Genomic DNA, 15,028 nt, shown 5'->3' on the forward strand with positions numbered 1-15,028 from the left:
GGGCTCCAGGCATGTGGCACCATCTTGCATTCTGCAGAATTTAACTCAGGCTCTCGTGCTTGCATGGTGAAGCGCTTCATGGGCTAAGCTCATGACTTTGCTGCTCAGGTCTGGTGACTGGGCAGAGCTGTGCTGGCCAGACAGCATTCTCAGGCTCTGTGACAGACTGGGGGTGGAGGGACAGTGGGGAGGAGTCTACTCAGATTCCATGGGCTTCCTGGTCTTCAGCGGTCAAGGACAGAGGACCAGAAGCTTTTGTGGCCTGCTTTGGGAAAGATAGTCCAGCTTGCCTGAGTGGCCTTGGTGGAAGCAGCTCTGGTTTCTGTGACTCAACTAGGGGAGAGGAGGGCGGGGAACGCTCATGTTCCAAGGCCTTATGGTCCTCATGGGATCCCTGTACCCCATATACCAAGCGCCTGCTTTGTTCTGAGTCTCAGCAGCCACCATGCATAGTTCTGGAGAACAAGTCACACTCAAGCCTATTTTATCCCACAGAAGACATGTCGGAGGCCACAGACCTCATCAAGACTCTCCTGCAGGACCAGGTCCCCCAACCTCCAATGGCCTCTGGGGCTCCCAGCATGAAGGAGACTGCAGGGGGAGAAAACCTTAGTCTTGTGAGAGACTTGGACCTCATGGAGTGCCTGGAGGGCAGGTAGGGCTCCGTCCCCAGTGCCCTCCTCTGGGCAGGGGTTGAAACAGCACCTTCTATCCTGAGGGGTGAGGGAGGGGTGAGAAAGCAGGGTGAGAGAGAACAGGGCACCCCTGAAGGTGCTCCTCAGTCGCACGAGGCTCACAACAGTGTGTTTCCGGGGTGTCAAGACCAGCATATTGCAGCCTGAACCTGGGCCATCTCGTTTCACTAGCAGGGGCCATGTCTGTCATTGCCTCTCTGTCCAGATGGGGAAGGCAGGGGCCCTCCCTGCTTGGGCTATGAGACCCACTCACTTCCCAGCAGAAAGAAAGCAGCCATACTGGCCAGAACTAGTCTGTGCACATAGGCAGGTCAGCCCAGGCTCTCCGTGTGTACCCTCAGTTTCAGGGCTCTCTACCACTCTGGGTGTGGAATTAGGCTGGGACTATTTGATTGCCTGCCGCCTTACTTTCTGCTCCATTCCTGAGTGAGGTGGAGCCTGGGACAGTGTTTTCCTGGGGTCTCCCAGGGTATAGATGGGACCAAAACCTCTCAACCCGGTTGCCAACCTTCCGGGGCTCCTCCCACCCTTGTCACCATCAGAATCAGGAACTGGCCTGGGACAGTGGGTAGGTGGTGCAGGTGGCCCCTGAGGGCCTCTGTGCAGGGACTTTCCAGTGAGCTGCTGAGTCACTGGAGTGGAATGTGCGGGCAAATCCCAGAAAAGGCTCAGGCAGACTGGTTTCACTGTGTGTCCATGCATTCACCACACGAGTTCATCTCCTGTTTCACGGGAGAACTTGAATTTTATAAAAGACTTAGGTGCACGAGTGCTTGCCTGCACATTATGCCTGTGCAGTATGTACATACCTGGTGGTGGCTGAACTCAGAAGGGGGTGCTGTATCCCCTGGAACTAGAGTTAGAGATGGTTGTAAACAGTCATATCTTCTGCGAGAGCAACATGGGCTTTTTCCCTGCTGAGCCATTTCTCCAGCCCCGAGATTTTCTTTAAATTGAAGTCACGCACCACCACGCCTGGCTCATTTGGGAATTTGGTTTAGCGAGTGTTGCTAGGCAAGGCGCTGTCAACCACTCTCCATCTGGGGAAGGTGTGGACACAAGTGTTTCAGGACTGGGAACCAGGGACGTGGAGTAGGAGGATACACTGAGACCCTGTAGGAAATCAACTGGAGGGGGCTCAGAGCACCCCCACCTGCTCGTCCCCACCAATTCACTGTTATTAGCAAAGCCCACCAGGCAAGCCCTTCCCAAGATTCTCTAGGGAGAAAGTTCAGGTGGTGAAGTTGTTCCGGGTTAGGTCGTCCAGATTTCCAGGCATGTTAACGAGACATTCCTACTACTAATGTCTGACTTCCGCAAGAGGCATATATGTGGTATGGGATGGGATAGGCCCTCGGTTGGCCCCTCTGCCTCATGTCCCAGTGGCCTGTGACCTATCCTGCAGGGGCACATTTGAAATGGCTTTTACTCCAAAGTGAACCCATGGATGAGAGGGACACCAAGAAGGTTTGCTAGCCGGGCGTGGTGGCGCACGCCTTTAATCCCAGCACTCGGGAGGCAGAGGCAGGCGGATCGCTGTGAGTTCGAGGCCAGCCTGGTCTACAAAGCGAGTCCATGATGGCCAAGGCTACACAGAGAAACCCTGTCTCAAAAAACCAAAAAAAAAAAAAAAGAAGGTTTGCTGCTGGCCCCTAGCATCCCACTGTGCTCCACTCCCTAGGCCCTGAGTCCCATAGGAACCGGCGGGCTGGCTGGGTGGTAAGGCCTCCGCAGCATAACCACACCAAACTGCCCTGTGCCTTCCTGCAGAAACCAGGTGGCCCTGAGGCTGGCCTACATCGGTGATGAGATGGACCTGTGTTTGCGGAGTCCCCGTCTGGCCCAGCTGCCTGAGATTGCCATGTACAGGTACCCAGCTGCCTGGGTCGGAGCCAGACCAAGGGAGCCCCGCAAATCTTGGAAGAGTGTGGGAGCTCCCAGGCAAGGTTGAAACCCCTTGCTTCCCAGCCCCCACCTGGGTCCCCCAACCTTCCCTTTGGCCTTAGCAGTTGTAGATCAGGCGCCACCTAGGACCTTCCTATGTCCCTCATCAAGCTGTACAGTCCTGAGAGATCCCAACTTAGAGTGGACTTGGCCCCAGAGGCAGCCCTTCCATTGATCACCCAGGACAGGTGTAGGCAGCAACTTGTTCTGAGTGTGGGATGCTCCTTGTGGCTGGCTCTGGGCAGAGACCTAGGCCTAGGGAGAGACGCCTTTCTTAGTGGAGAGAACGGGGTGCCAAGGGGCAGAGAGGCTCTCTGTGGCCATGCTATGTGGGTCACACACGTAGGCTTCCAGTAGCTGCTGCTCCAGTAACCGCCTTGCTTATCTCATGTCTAATAGACTCGCTACCACCTACAGCCAGACAGGCGTCAGGGGCATTTTCAGACGCTTGATTCGCGGCTTCGCCAACCTGAGGGAAAACATCTGGTCCTGGAGAGTCCTAATTCCTGGCGGCTGGGTAAGAGCCTTGAAGCCTCTTGTCCTCAGCTGTGCTGTCTTGTTGGCCGGTTTCCACCCCTCTCTACAGCTTCATCCCTGCCTCTCTCTGCATCTGTCCCATCCTAGCAGTCTTAGTGTATGCAGCAGCTGCTTGCCTGGCTGGTGAAGTCACGAAGGTTCAAGTACACACTCAACAGTGCTTTTTGGCCCTCCTGCAGGGAGCCTTCCTCTGGCAGAGAGGACCCTCAGCCGTAGTCTCAGGGTCGCCTCCCCTGCTCACCCCCACTGGCTGAATGCCCTTATTTGCACTGTGTCCCAGATCCCCCCAGTTGTACATAGAGTCTCCTCACCCAGGGCAGTCACTGGGCCTCACTCTTCTCTCTCTCTTGGTCCCACAGGTGTCTCCCAACCAGTCCCGCAGACAGCTGTTTCCCATGGTGCTATTGGTCCTCTTGCTGCTGGGTGAGGCCTGGCATTTGCAGCTTCAGTGAGGTCCAGCGGGGGCAGGGCAGGCCCCTGCCCCTCAACCCCCCCAGAGGTGCCGGCACCCTAACGGGGTGTTTTCTGACTGTTCCCCCCCCCTTTTTTTTTTTAATATTTAACTAGGATAGTGCTGAGATTTCATACAGGTTTTTCTGGGTTTTTGTAAGGCAAATGAATTCACTATACCTCAGGGGCGTTACTGGCTAAATGCCCCTGAGGCCTGGCTGGCCCCTCTCTCTGACCCCTGCCTGCCTTCCTCTTGGCAGGCTGGTCCTGTGGTCACCAGTGGGGGGAGTGCTGGCCACACCCCTGTCTGTGAAGCTTTGAGGCAGAGAATCTACTGGACTAGATTCCTATGGGGTGGAGAGTTCAATAAAGTGCTGTTTCTAGGAGAGTTCAATAAATTGTTTCCAGCCAGTCTGAGAATCTTCACTCACCACTCCCCTCAGCAAGACCAGGGGCCAAGTTAGGTGGCTGACTTGGGCCTGCTGGGATGGAGGTTCTGAGACAGCAGGGCAACTTCCCTGAGGTGACTGGGATTGTCTGAGCCCTGTCATGCGACCACACCCTGTGTGCGGTTATGGGATGCCCTGGTTCAGGTCTGTAAGACAGCTGCCCTCATGCTGGGCTCACTGGAGCCCGAGCATCTGAGAAGGTGGCACCTGCTCCATAGACAGGCAGAGGTGCTCCAGACCCAGGACCTATGGAGGCGACCACAGGAGCAGTCCCCCGCAAATGCTGACTGCTTTCCACAGCCCTCATTTACAGGTGGGCTGCACTGCCTGCTTGGTGCCAACTCAGGAGCTAAGGCCATTTGCCAGCCTCAGCTAGGACAGACGTGCTTACTCGGAGTGGGGCACTTTGGAGGTCACAAGGCCTGTAAGTACCACTGGCCAGGACCAGGGACAGTTGCACAAGAACAGGACAGTTGGCCAGTTGGCCGTGGCACAGGTCCTGTCCAGAGGCTGAGAGCCCCGCTGAGCAGTCTATCCGGATTAGGCCCAGGCTCCCCACCAACAAAACAAGCTCATGGCTTCATTCCCAGGACTCACCTCGGAATGAGAAAGCCAGCCGGCAGCTGAGGATGGCTCGTGTTTATTATGTGTCTTCCCAGGAGCTTCACTGCACTCCTGCTGTGGAGCAGGCTGCAGTCTGAGGGAAGCCAGACACAGCTGACAATGCAGTGACCACTGTCCCATGGATAGCTCCGTGGGGATGAACTGGGGCTGGCCTAGGGAGGTCAGGGTCCTCAGCCAGCCTTCCTGCCCAGACACATCCCACACCTTACACCATGTTCCAAGTTCTACCAGGGACCACCCACTCTAGGGCATACAGCAGGCACTTAATATGTGCTCCTTGGATATGTATGGCATATGGAACTCAATCATCCAGCTGTCGAGTGAGGAGAGGACAAAGTGGCTGTGAAGGCCACCAGACAGTCAAGGCCAAAGGAGCGAAGGAGCTAAAAGTCTCGGCCCAGGGTGGGCAGCATGTCACGAGAGGCTGAGAAGCCCCTCTGGCAACATGCCTGACTTGAAGCCAAGTAATGTATCCACAGTATCCACGGAGCAAGTCTAAGGTTACCCCAGGCTAGCCCTTCCTGGCATCACTGAGGGGCATGGCTGGGTACAGAGGCAGAGCAGCAGCAGGCTGGGCAGGAGTCTGTAGGAACTCTTTCCCCGAGCAGCCAGATGTCTTGTCAGGTGGAGGATGGGCTGAGCCACACACTGGCACACAAGGGCTAAGCTCTGAGGGAAGCCTTAGCCACAACTGAGGCTGCAGTGACCAGTGTCCTCAAGGCCCTCAGAGGTCAGGGTTTGTGCTGGACTGCATCACATCCACGTGGCTGTAGGACTTCCACGCCTGCCTGTTGCAGCTCTTCAGGATGCTCCCCAGCTGCTGCCCAGGGCCCACCTCAAAGGTGCTGGGGAACTCGGTGCCCTTCTTCCGCTCATAGATAGAGTGCATCGTCTGCTCCCACTTCACTGGAGACACCACCTGCTGCCCCAGCAGCTTCCGGATGTGCTGCGGGTGCATGTATTTATGCCCACTGACATTGGAGTGGACAGCAACCAGCGGCTTCTTGATGTTAATCGAGCCTAGGATGTTCACCAGGGGCTCCACAGCTGGCTCCATGAGGCAGGTATGGAAGCCGCCGCTCACCGGCAGCATCTTCGTGCGCCTGAAGTGATACTTAGCAGAATTCTTCCGGAGAAACTGCAGGGCCTGGAGGGAAAAACAAGAGGAATCTCACAGGCGCAAAGGTTCCAGCTGTTGCTGGCATCCTTGCGCTATACACAGCTATGTGTGTATGTCACTGGGACGGAACCCATGGGACTTGGTGTACATGTGAGCATGCAAGCATGTGAGTGTGTGTTGCTCTGACAGAACCCAGAGGTCTGTGTATGCAAAGCAAGACTTCCACTCTTGAGTTCCACCCTCAGCCCTTGGTTTTTTGTTTGTTTTGTTTTTTTGAGACAGGGTCTCTCTGTGTAGCCTTTGCTGTCCTAGACTCATTTTGTAGACCTGGCTGGCCTTGAACTCACAGAGATCCACTTGCCTCTACCTCCCAACTGCTGGGATTAAAAGCATGCACCACCACGCCCGGCTAACCCTTAGTTGTTTTGAGACAAGGCCATGGTACAGAGCCCAGGCTAGCTTTGGAATCACAATCTCCTGTCTCAGCTTCCCGAGTGCTGGGACTACAAGGTGTGCATCACCACATGTAGCCCACAAGCCCTTCAGCTATAATCTTAGTTCACTCTTTCACCTGCCCCAACTGAAAAGTGGCCATGGCTCTTAAGTAGAAATATAGTCTGTCTTGGCCTACAATTGACCAGTGTGGTGGCTCTAACCATCTTCATCACCTCTGAAATGGCACAAGTTAATTCGCTCCAAAAGGCTGCTGTTCAGCTACAATGCAGAGACAGGCTGGGTGACAGCTCATCAGTTAAGAGCACACATTGCTCTAGCAAAGGACCTGAATTCAGTTCCCAACACGCATGTATGGCAGCTCACAACTGTAACTGCAGTTTCAGGGGATCCAACACACACACACACACACACACACACACACACACACACACACACACACACACACACTTCAAGGTAAGTACTGTTTTTCATTTGGAGACAGGGATCTGTATATACGGCCTTGGCTGTCCTGGATCACATAGTATGTAGACCAGGCTGGCCTCAAATTCACAAAGATCCACTTGCCTCTGCCTCCCAGGTGCTGGGATTAAAGGTGTGCGCTACCCTGCCTGGCAAAAATAAATCTTAAAAGGGGGGAGGGTTTGTACAGAGCATCTGGAGGAGCCAGTGGCACCTAGCATACATATTAGTTTCAGTCCAGAATCCTGTTTCCTGCTGATTGCTCCATGCCTCTCTACACTGCCTGCATGACAGGACCTCAGAGGAAGACCCAAGCCCACATCGCCAGCTCCTTGTCCTTTGAGCCCCAGGTGCCGGTGTCTATTTGAGTCTCTCTACAGAAAAAAAGAGGGTTTCACTTCAGCCAAAAACCTTGACCAAGGGCCCCTCAGTTTAAATGGCATCAGGAGCCAATAGTCCAAGCACGCTGCTTTGTGCAAACCACAGAATCTGCAAAGATGTTTCAGTTGGTGCACATTCTTCTGGGTCACAGCCAGGCCTGCTGAGAGGCTTTCTGGCGGGAAGACCACCCACTCTGCACCCCGTTCCCAGGCCCGTTCAGTGGCAGTTGGGATGGGCCTTGGTTTCCTCGTCTATGAATGTGTAAGTTACCCTCAGGCGATGACGAGAGCTGAGCTTGGACAGAGCACAATGGTCAGGTCAGAGGTTCTCAGGCTCTCACACCACACCCCCACTGTAATTACACTGCAGTTACCCATGCTCAGTTAAGAAGGTGCTGCTCTCCCTGTTGGTCATCTCTGTGCCCCACTTCCTCACGAATGCACACTGCTCTCCTGGGCATGGTAATGGGGCATCTAACCAATGAACACCAAACTCCTTCCTGTCTTTAGTCCTAACTTCCAATCTGACCCAGCAGTCAGCCTCAGGGTGACAATCGCTGCCACAGAGCCTGGCAGAGCAGGTGTGTGCTCCATGCCATGAGAGGTCCGGGTTGGCTGCCATTACTGTTTCCAGTCCTTTTTCAACCCCAGTGCTTCTGCACCCACTGAGGACACACCTCAGGACTGGGAGACTGACTCATACCACCGTCCTCTCTACCACACCTAAATTTGACCTCATGCAGGCAATGATGCAGACAGCTGCTCAATGACACTTCTTACGGCATGTGGTCCCCAAGTGCTTCTCAGGCAGGGTTGCCATGGCAGCAAGGCCACAGTCTCTAGATCCAGAAGGTGCCTCTATGAAGCTCTAGTTCTACTTACTGCTGAAGGCGAAGGAGCTTTTCCTATATCGGTTGCTGGGAATGGGGCTCCCCGCTCAGTGAAACCCCAGCCTTCACCTGAGCCTTTTGCAATAGCGTACCAAGGCTACTTTAGTACTTGGCTTCTTAGCCAGGGTCCCCAGGCACAGTATACAGACTTCATGTGGTAGAGCAGAGTTCTGCCTGCCAGGGCCTCCTGAGCCACTTACACTACTCACGGGGGTGGGTATGGTGACCCTCTACCATAACAGTATGTCACCAAGAGGCTGTGGTGCTCATAGGTTCAGAGGTATTTGATTACACCCAGCAAAGGTGACCCAGAGAGTGGAGACAAAATGACTGGCCAAGTGAGGGAACCACCAGAATAAGAATGTGGGTTTAGTGGCAAAGAACTGTGTGTGTGTGCAGTTTTGTTGGTTGGTTGGTTGGGTTTTTGAGATAGGGCGGTACCATGTAACCGGTTGGCCTGGAAGACTGGTTCAGAATCGCCCTGTCTGCAGGGCAGCAGGCGATATCCTGGCTTCTGCTTGCCTCTGCAGTGCTCACTCTGTCACACAAGCCCTTGGCCCTCAGGAGATTTCTCCAGACCATGCTCAGCAAGGCACCCACTCTCCTACTAGGACATCACAGGGGTGCACTGACTCCCTGCTCCACACAGACTGGAGCCTGTGAGGGTTTCTCCCATCAACACTAACCTCAAGGTGTCCTGAGATGACCCTGCAATCAGGAAAGAGGTAGTTGGACACCTGGCACACCGGGTTCTCTATTCCCAAAGATTTGCAGTGCTCCCGGGCTTCCATGCAGGCAAAGGAGAAGTTGGACTGACGCTGGCCAAGGACAGACAGCATCCCGCTAGGAACAGCATCTGATGCTTCTTGCATAGCTTCGGCTCGGACCTTCACTGCATACAGACCTATCCAGAGAAAAGTGTGGTTGGAAGTCCAACTGTGAAATCGAGGTTGAGCCATCATCAAGGGAAATAGTGACAGTGGTGCTGGCTCCAGCTCTGGGGCCAGAGCTCTAATTATCTTTAGCTGAGCACTGAGTGGTCATGCCCAGCGTATGCTGGACACTTACTGCATAGGATCAATTTGAGCTCAAATCCCTAGCACCCACATAAAAAGTTAAGTATAGCAATGTAAGTCTCTAACCCAGCAAAGTGGGAGGGTGGGGCAGAAGCAGAGACCGCCAGCCTAGCTCCCAGGTCAGGAAGAGAATGTCTCAGAGGAATGAGGGATAAGACACACACTGTTCTTCTCCAGGCTCTGTTAGTGCACAGACACAGGTCTGCCTACCTGCACACACATGTGCACACAACCAGAGAGAGAAAGGGGCGGGGGGAAGGGAAGCAAATGTGAAAAGCAGGATGCTCACTATATTAACTCAAATAACTTGGGCTGGAAAACTGCCTCAGTGTTTAAGAGTGCCTGTGTTCTTGCAGAGGACTAGGATTCTGCTCTCATCACCCACATGGAGACATCTGACAACTGCCTGCAACTCCAGTCCCAGGGAATCCATGCCTAGGCACTGCACACACATGGCACGCATACCCTCATGCAAGTACAGGCACACATACAAATAGATAAACCTTTAACTCAAGGAGCTTCCTGCCTAGTTGGTTGTCGCAACTGTGAGACATCTGATTGACAATGAAGGGCAGAGACCAGGGGACCTGCTATAAGGAGCACCCTACAATGCTCAGGAGAACCCCAAACACCAGTGTGGCTGCTTTGGAGTCCAGGGAGGGGCAGGGAGGACAGACTTGGAGCCACAGCTTTAGGCTCACCTTTCAGCTAGTAATCTGGGACAGTGGCATGCATTCTTCCTGGGATGCTACTGAAAATGGCACATGTGGCCAGGCATGGTGGTGCATACCTTTAATCCCAGCACTCAAGATGCAGAGGCAGGCGGATGTCTGTGAGTTCAAGGCCAGCCTGGTCTATAAAGAGAGTCCAGGACAGCCAAGGCCACACAGAGAAACCTTGTCTCAAAAAAAAAAAAAAAAAAAAAAAAAAAAAAAAAAAAAAAAGAAAGAAAGAAAGAAAGAAAAGAAAATGGCACTTGCTCTTAGGAGAGACTCAAGAGGACAAGCAAGACCAGCAGACACACAGGTGGCTGTAAAACTACATACATGGACAACATAAATCATGGCTGTCATAAACCAGGCAGGAAACCCAAGTAGAGCATGCGACTCAGCACTGCCACCGCAGGAGGTAGAAATGGGCTCAGGTAAAGGGTGCTGACAGGCTGTACCCAGGCAAGCAGCTCCAAGGCTGAAACATAGAGGAAGGGCTATGACAGCGCTCCTGGCCTCCCCCATGTCTGTTCCTTGTGCAAGATAGGCTGACAGGAACAAGGAGAGACACAGCACTGCCTGGGGTTTGACTGAAGACAGAGAACCCGAGGGGCAAGCCCCACGCTCTTCTCCATGCATAGCACTCACTCAGCACTTGGGTATATCTGTGTGGGATTTACAACTCTGTGCCCCAGGCAACTGTGGGACACACACATGTAGAACTGTGACAGGAGGCAGAAGACACACTGTAGGATAGAGAGTATGTGTGGACATCACCCACGTGAGTGGTGATGCAAGGGTTATGACACATGCCACACAAAAATATTCAGCACACATCTGTGACTGCAGCGTCATTCTGCAAACTGCACACACTGAACTACAAAGCTAATGCTTTCAGTAGGACATGGAAACATTGCTAGCCCTTCCATGACTAATACGCTTTTAAAAACAGCACTGGGCTGGAGATGTAGCTCAGTGGCAGGGTGCTTGCCTAGCATGCTTGAGGCCATAGGTTCAATGCCCAGCATGGCTCACTCAAGAATACCTCATTGCCATTTCCTCTTCCATTACCCCCCGTAGGCATGCTATTAATCCCAGCACTCTGGAGGCAGAGCAGGCGGATCGCTATGAGTTCGAGGCCAGCCTGGTCTACAAAGCAAGCCCAGGACAGCCAAGATAACATAGAGAAATCGTGTCCAAAAAATAAAAACAAACAAACAAAAATTGTCCTTTGATATCCTCACATACACTGAGGCATATGCATGCACACACATATACACACATGCACACTCATGCACAATTGTATTTTATGTAATTAAAGAAGAATGCAGGGGCTGGAGAGGTGGCTCTGCAGTTAAAAGCACTGGCTGCTCTTCCAGAGGTCCTGAGTTCAATTCCCAGCAACCACATGGTGGCTCACAACCATCTATAATGTGATCTAATGCCTCTTCTGGCCTGCAGGTATACATGCAGACAGAGCATTCATACACATTAAATAAATAAATAAATCATAAAAGAAGAGGAAGAAGGAGAAGGAGGGGGAGAAGGAGGAGGAGAAAAAGAAGAAGGAGAAGAAATAATAACACAGAGGGCAGTGAAGGAAGGCAGTCAAAGGAAGAGACCTCATGAGATCACACACATGCGCGCATGCTAGCATCGAATGCTTCAGACTTCAAAGGGGATCAGTGGAATCTGGCCTTGAGCTCCAGTGTCATCTGCAGAGTGGGCTGCCCACAGAGCCCAGCAGGAACACACCCTGCACCAGCCATGCTCCTTGTGTACCTTCAGAAAACTCCATGGCTCCGGCAAACACAAGGGCTGCAAACTCGCCCACGCTGAACCCAGCCGCAGCAACACAGTTCTCGATGACCTGCGGAGACAGAGCAGAACATGAGGCTCAATCCTCGGGATGAGCTCAGGCCTGGGATAGGCACCCAAGCAGGACAGGTAAGTGTCACCGTGAGCCGATTCTACTGGACTCCTATTCCCGCTTTACTGATGAGGGGCTTGCCTAGCAAGGCAGGCTAAAACCGACCCTAGGGACACCATGAGCCAGCGCTCCGGATCCTTTTTCCTCTGCCCAGAGTGGCTTCTTGGACACATGAGGTACAGAAGTTACATGCACACTGCCTATGCCACTCACGGCTGTAACCACAGCAGGGGGGGGGGCGAGGGGGCTGAAGCTAAAGGGTTTTGAGTTCAGCGCTAGTACAGCTGCGTTACAGTTCACCTTTTCCATGTTCCTGAACAAAAGAACAAGCATTAAGCACCTGACTTTCTGGCGGCTAGAGAGATGGCTCAGAGGTTAAAAGCACTGGCTGCTCTTCCAGAGAACCCTGGATCAATTCCCAGCAGCTCACAGCTGGTTGTAATGACTTTCAGAGGCTCTGACACCCTCAGAGACATGGATGCAGATAATACAGCAATGCACATGGAATAAAATTAAATGATATTTTAAAACATGTATGATTTTTCCAGGCCACAGAGAGCTGGGTTTAGTCCCCAGGCCTGCTTTGCACTACTGTTAACATAAGGAGGTACTGCTAGTATAAAGTCCCAGCACAGGCTTGGCCCAGCGTAAGCGCTGAGTGAATGTGCCACAGGACCACACTCCTGCTGTAACTCTGAGCCCCTGTCACTCCTAACACTTACAAGGTGGCTGTGAACGTTGGAACAGAGGGTCTCACCAGGGGTCAACATGTACTGTCCCGGAATTCCTCCATCTCAACAGCAAGTGAAGTCATGTGCTCTGGTATATGTCATGCCACGTCCTCCCGTCTTTTTAGACAGGCTCTCACTCTGTAGCCCTGACTGACTTGGAACTCAGAGAGATCTGCCTCCTGAGTGTTGAGATTATAGGTATGCACCTCTAAGCCTGGCACCTCCTCTTAATGTGTTTTCTTTAAAGATTGTATTTCTCTCTCTCCCTCCCTCTCTCTCTCCCTCCCTCCCTCTCTCTCTCCCTCCCTCCCTCCCTCCCTCCCTCCCTCTCTCTCTGTGTATGTGTGTGTGTGTGCGCGCGCGCGCGCGCGCGTGCGCGCGCACGTGCCAGTGGAGGCCAGGAGAGGGCAATGGATTCCTTGGAACTTGAGTTACAGGCATCTGTAAGCCAGGGTCCTGGGGACTAAAACTGACTTCTAAAAGAGCAGTAAACACTTTTAATGGCTGAGCCAGCTCTGCAGCCCCTCATGTCATCTTCTTAGGCCCTTTCATTTAAAGAAGTCATCTTTAAAAAATCATTTAAAAAGTGATAGAGAGATGGATGGCTCAGCAGTTAAGAGTACCAGCTGTTCTAGAGAACCAGCTTTGATTCCCAGCAGGTTACAAATTGTCTTTTAACTCCAATCCCAGCAGCGTCCCCTTGTGGACCCTGAGGACACTAGTTATGCATGTGGCGCACAGACATCCCTGCAAAACAACCATACATAAAATAAATCTTAGCCAGGCGTGGTGCCCACGCCTTTAGTCCCAGCACTTAGGAGGCAGAGGCAGGCAGATCCCTGTGAGTTTGAGGCCAGCCTGGTCTACAAAGCAAGTCCAGGACAGCCAAGGCTACACAGAGAAACCCTGGCTCAAAAAACCAAAACAAACAAAACAGGAAAAAAAAAATCTTAACATTTAATAACTACTCCAGCAACTCAATCTCATTTAAAATCACAGCCCTGCTGGGCATGGTGTCTCACACCTTTGATCCTAGGACTGGGGAAGCAGAGGCAGGTGGATCACTGCGAGTTCAAGGCCAGCCTGGTCTACAGAGTAAGTTCCAGAACAGCCAAAGCTACCCAGAGAAACCCTGTCTCGAAACACCAAAATTTAAAAAAAAAATTGTTTTTATGTGCATTGGTATTTTGCTTATATGTATGTCCATGTGAGGGTGCCAGAGCCTCTGGAACTGGAGTTACAGTCAGTCGTGACCTGCTATGTACGTGCTGGGAATTGAATCAGGGTCCTCTGGAAGAGCAGCCAGTGCTCTTAACTGCTAAACCATCTCTCTAGCCCCTCCCAAGAAAAAAAAAAAATTGTGTGTGTGTGTGTGTGTGTGTGTGGCCGGGTGTGGTGGCACCTGCCTTTAGTTCCAGCACTCAACAAGTAGAGGCAGGAGGATCTCTTTGAGTTTGAGACCAGCCTGGTCTCCAGGGCAGTCACACAGAGAAATCCTATCTATGTGTATGATCGGGGTGGTGGTGGCATACATCTTTTATCCCAGTCCTCTGTAGTCAAAGGCAGGTGGACCTCCATGAGTTCGAGAACAGCCTGGTCTACAGAGTGAATTCCAGGACAGGCAGGGCTACACAGAGAAACTCTGGGAGACTTATGTGAATGAATGTTTTGCCTGTTTGTATGTTACGTGCACGTAGTGTGCATACCTGATAGCTACAGAAGCCAGAAAAATGGCCTCGGATCCCATAGAAGTGGCATTATGGATGGTTGTGAATCACCACGTAAGTGCAGGGAGCCAAACCCAGGTTCTCTTAACTTCTGAGCCATCTCACCAGCCCAATACATTTATCATTAATGTACTATGTTAACACCGTCTTTAATGTACTATGTTAACTCAGTGCGTTAAGTGTGAACTGAGGATCAGAAGGGGGACCAGTAGGAACCAAACTGAGGACCCCGAGACCCTGCGAGACCCAGCAGGCGGGGTCCGGCGCTCTCTTCTCGGCTCACCGCCGGCTGCAGGTGATGTAGCTTCTCCACGGCGGCCAGCGAAGCCACGAAGACGGCGGGCTGGCAGTGCACCGTGCGGTCCAGGTCCTCCTGAGGCCCGTGCAGGCACAGCTCCAGTAGATCGTAGCCGAGCACCCGGTGCGCGGCCTCGTAGAGCTGCCGCACGCGCGGGAAGCGGAGCAGGCCGCCACCCATGCCGACCACCTGGCTGCCCTGGCCGGGGAAGAGCAGCACGGAGCAGCGTGCGGGCGGCCGCCGTGCCACCGCTTCCTGGGCTCCCTCCTCGATCGTGCTGGCGTCCCGCAGCAGCTCCGCCACGTCCACGGCATCCGGCGGCGGCTCCCGGAGGCTCGAAGCGGCGCGGCGTCCCCAGGTTCCCCAGGCCCACGCGGCCCGAACAACCCGGGCGCTCATAGCGAAACACAGAGGCGGTGTTCGTTACCACGGCGGCTGAGACGCACTGCGGCTGCGCAGCGGTGCGGTCCTTCGTTTAGTTCCTGTCGGGTCGCTTAGGCAACCAGAAATAAAAAGGTTCCTATGTTACTGAACCACCCCAGCTCTCAAACC

The 15,028-nt window shown here is 53.1% G+C and overlaps 2 protein-coding genes across 3 annotated transcripts; one reads left to right on the forward strand and one right to left on the reverse strand.

The window, feature by feature from the left end:
* Nucleotides 1–498: 498 nt before the first annotated feature.
* On the forward strand, nucleotides 499–3,628 carry Bik (BCL2 interacting killer). The gene is made up of 4 exons (XM_051159413.1): nucleotides 499–655; nucleotides 2,466–2,564; nucleotides 3,039–3,156; nucleotides 3,536–3,628. Exons 1-4 carry the CDS (start codon nucleotides 501–503, stop codon nucleotides 3,626–3,628), a joined length of 465 nt encoding a protein of 154 aa, XP_051015370.1. The 5' UTR covers nucleotides 499–500.
* A 1,559-nt stretch (nucleotides 3,629–5,187) lies between these two features.
* Mcat (malonyl-CoA-acyl carrier protein transacylase) lies at nucleotides 5,188–14,917 on the reverse strand. Of its 2 annotated transcripts, XM_051160109.1 has the most exons (4): nucleotides 14,462–14,917; nucleotides 11,573–11,660; nucleotides 8,691–8,908; nucleotides 5,188–5,846 (listed from the first exon to the last, which is right to left on the reverse strand). In XM_051160109.1, exons 1-4 carry the CDS (start codon nucleotides 14,873–14,875, stop codon nucleotides 5,424–5,426), a joined length of 1,143 nt encoding a protein of 380 aa, XP_051016066.1. In that variant the 5' UTR covers nucleotides 14,876–14,917; the 3' UTR covers nucleotides 5,188–5,423. The 2 variants fall into 2 exon arrangements, with proteins under 2 accessions (XP_051016066.1, XP_051016065.1); XM_051160108.1 differs by lacking the exon at nucleotides 8,691–8,908 and having other exon boundaries at nucleotides 5,668–5,846.
* Nucleotides 14,918–15,028: the final 111 nt, after the last annotated feature.

Source organism: Acomys russatus, chromosome 17 (assembly GCF_903995435.1).
Source record: "Acomys russatus chromosome 17, mAcoRus1.1, whole genome shotgun sequence".
Taxonomy (NCBI): domain Eukaryota; kingdom Metazoa; phylum Chordata; class Mammalia; order Rodentia; family Muridae; genus Acomys; species Acomys russatus.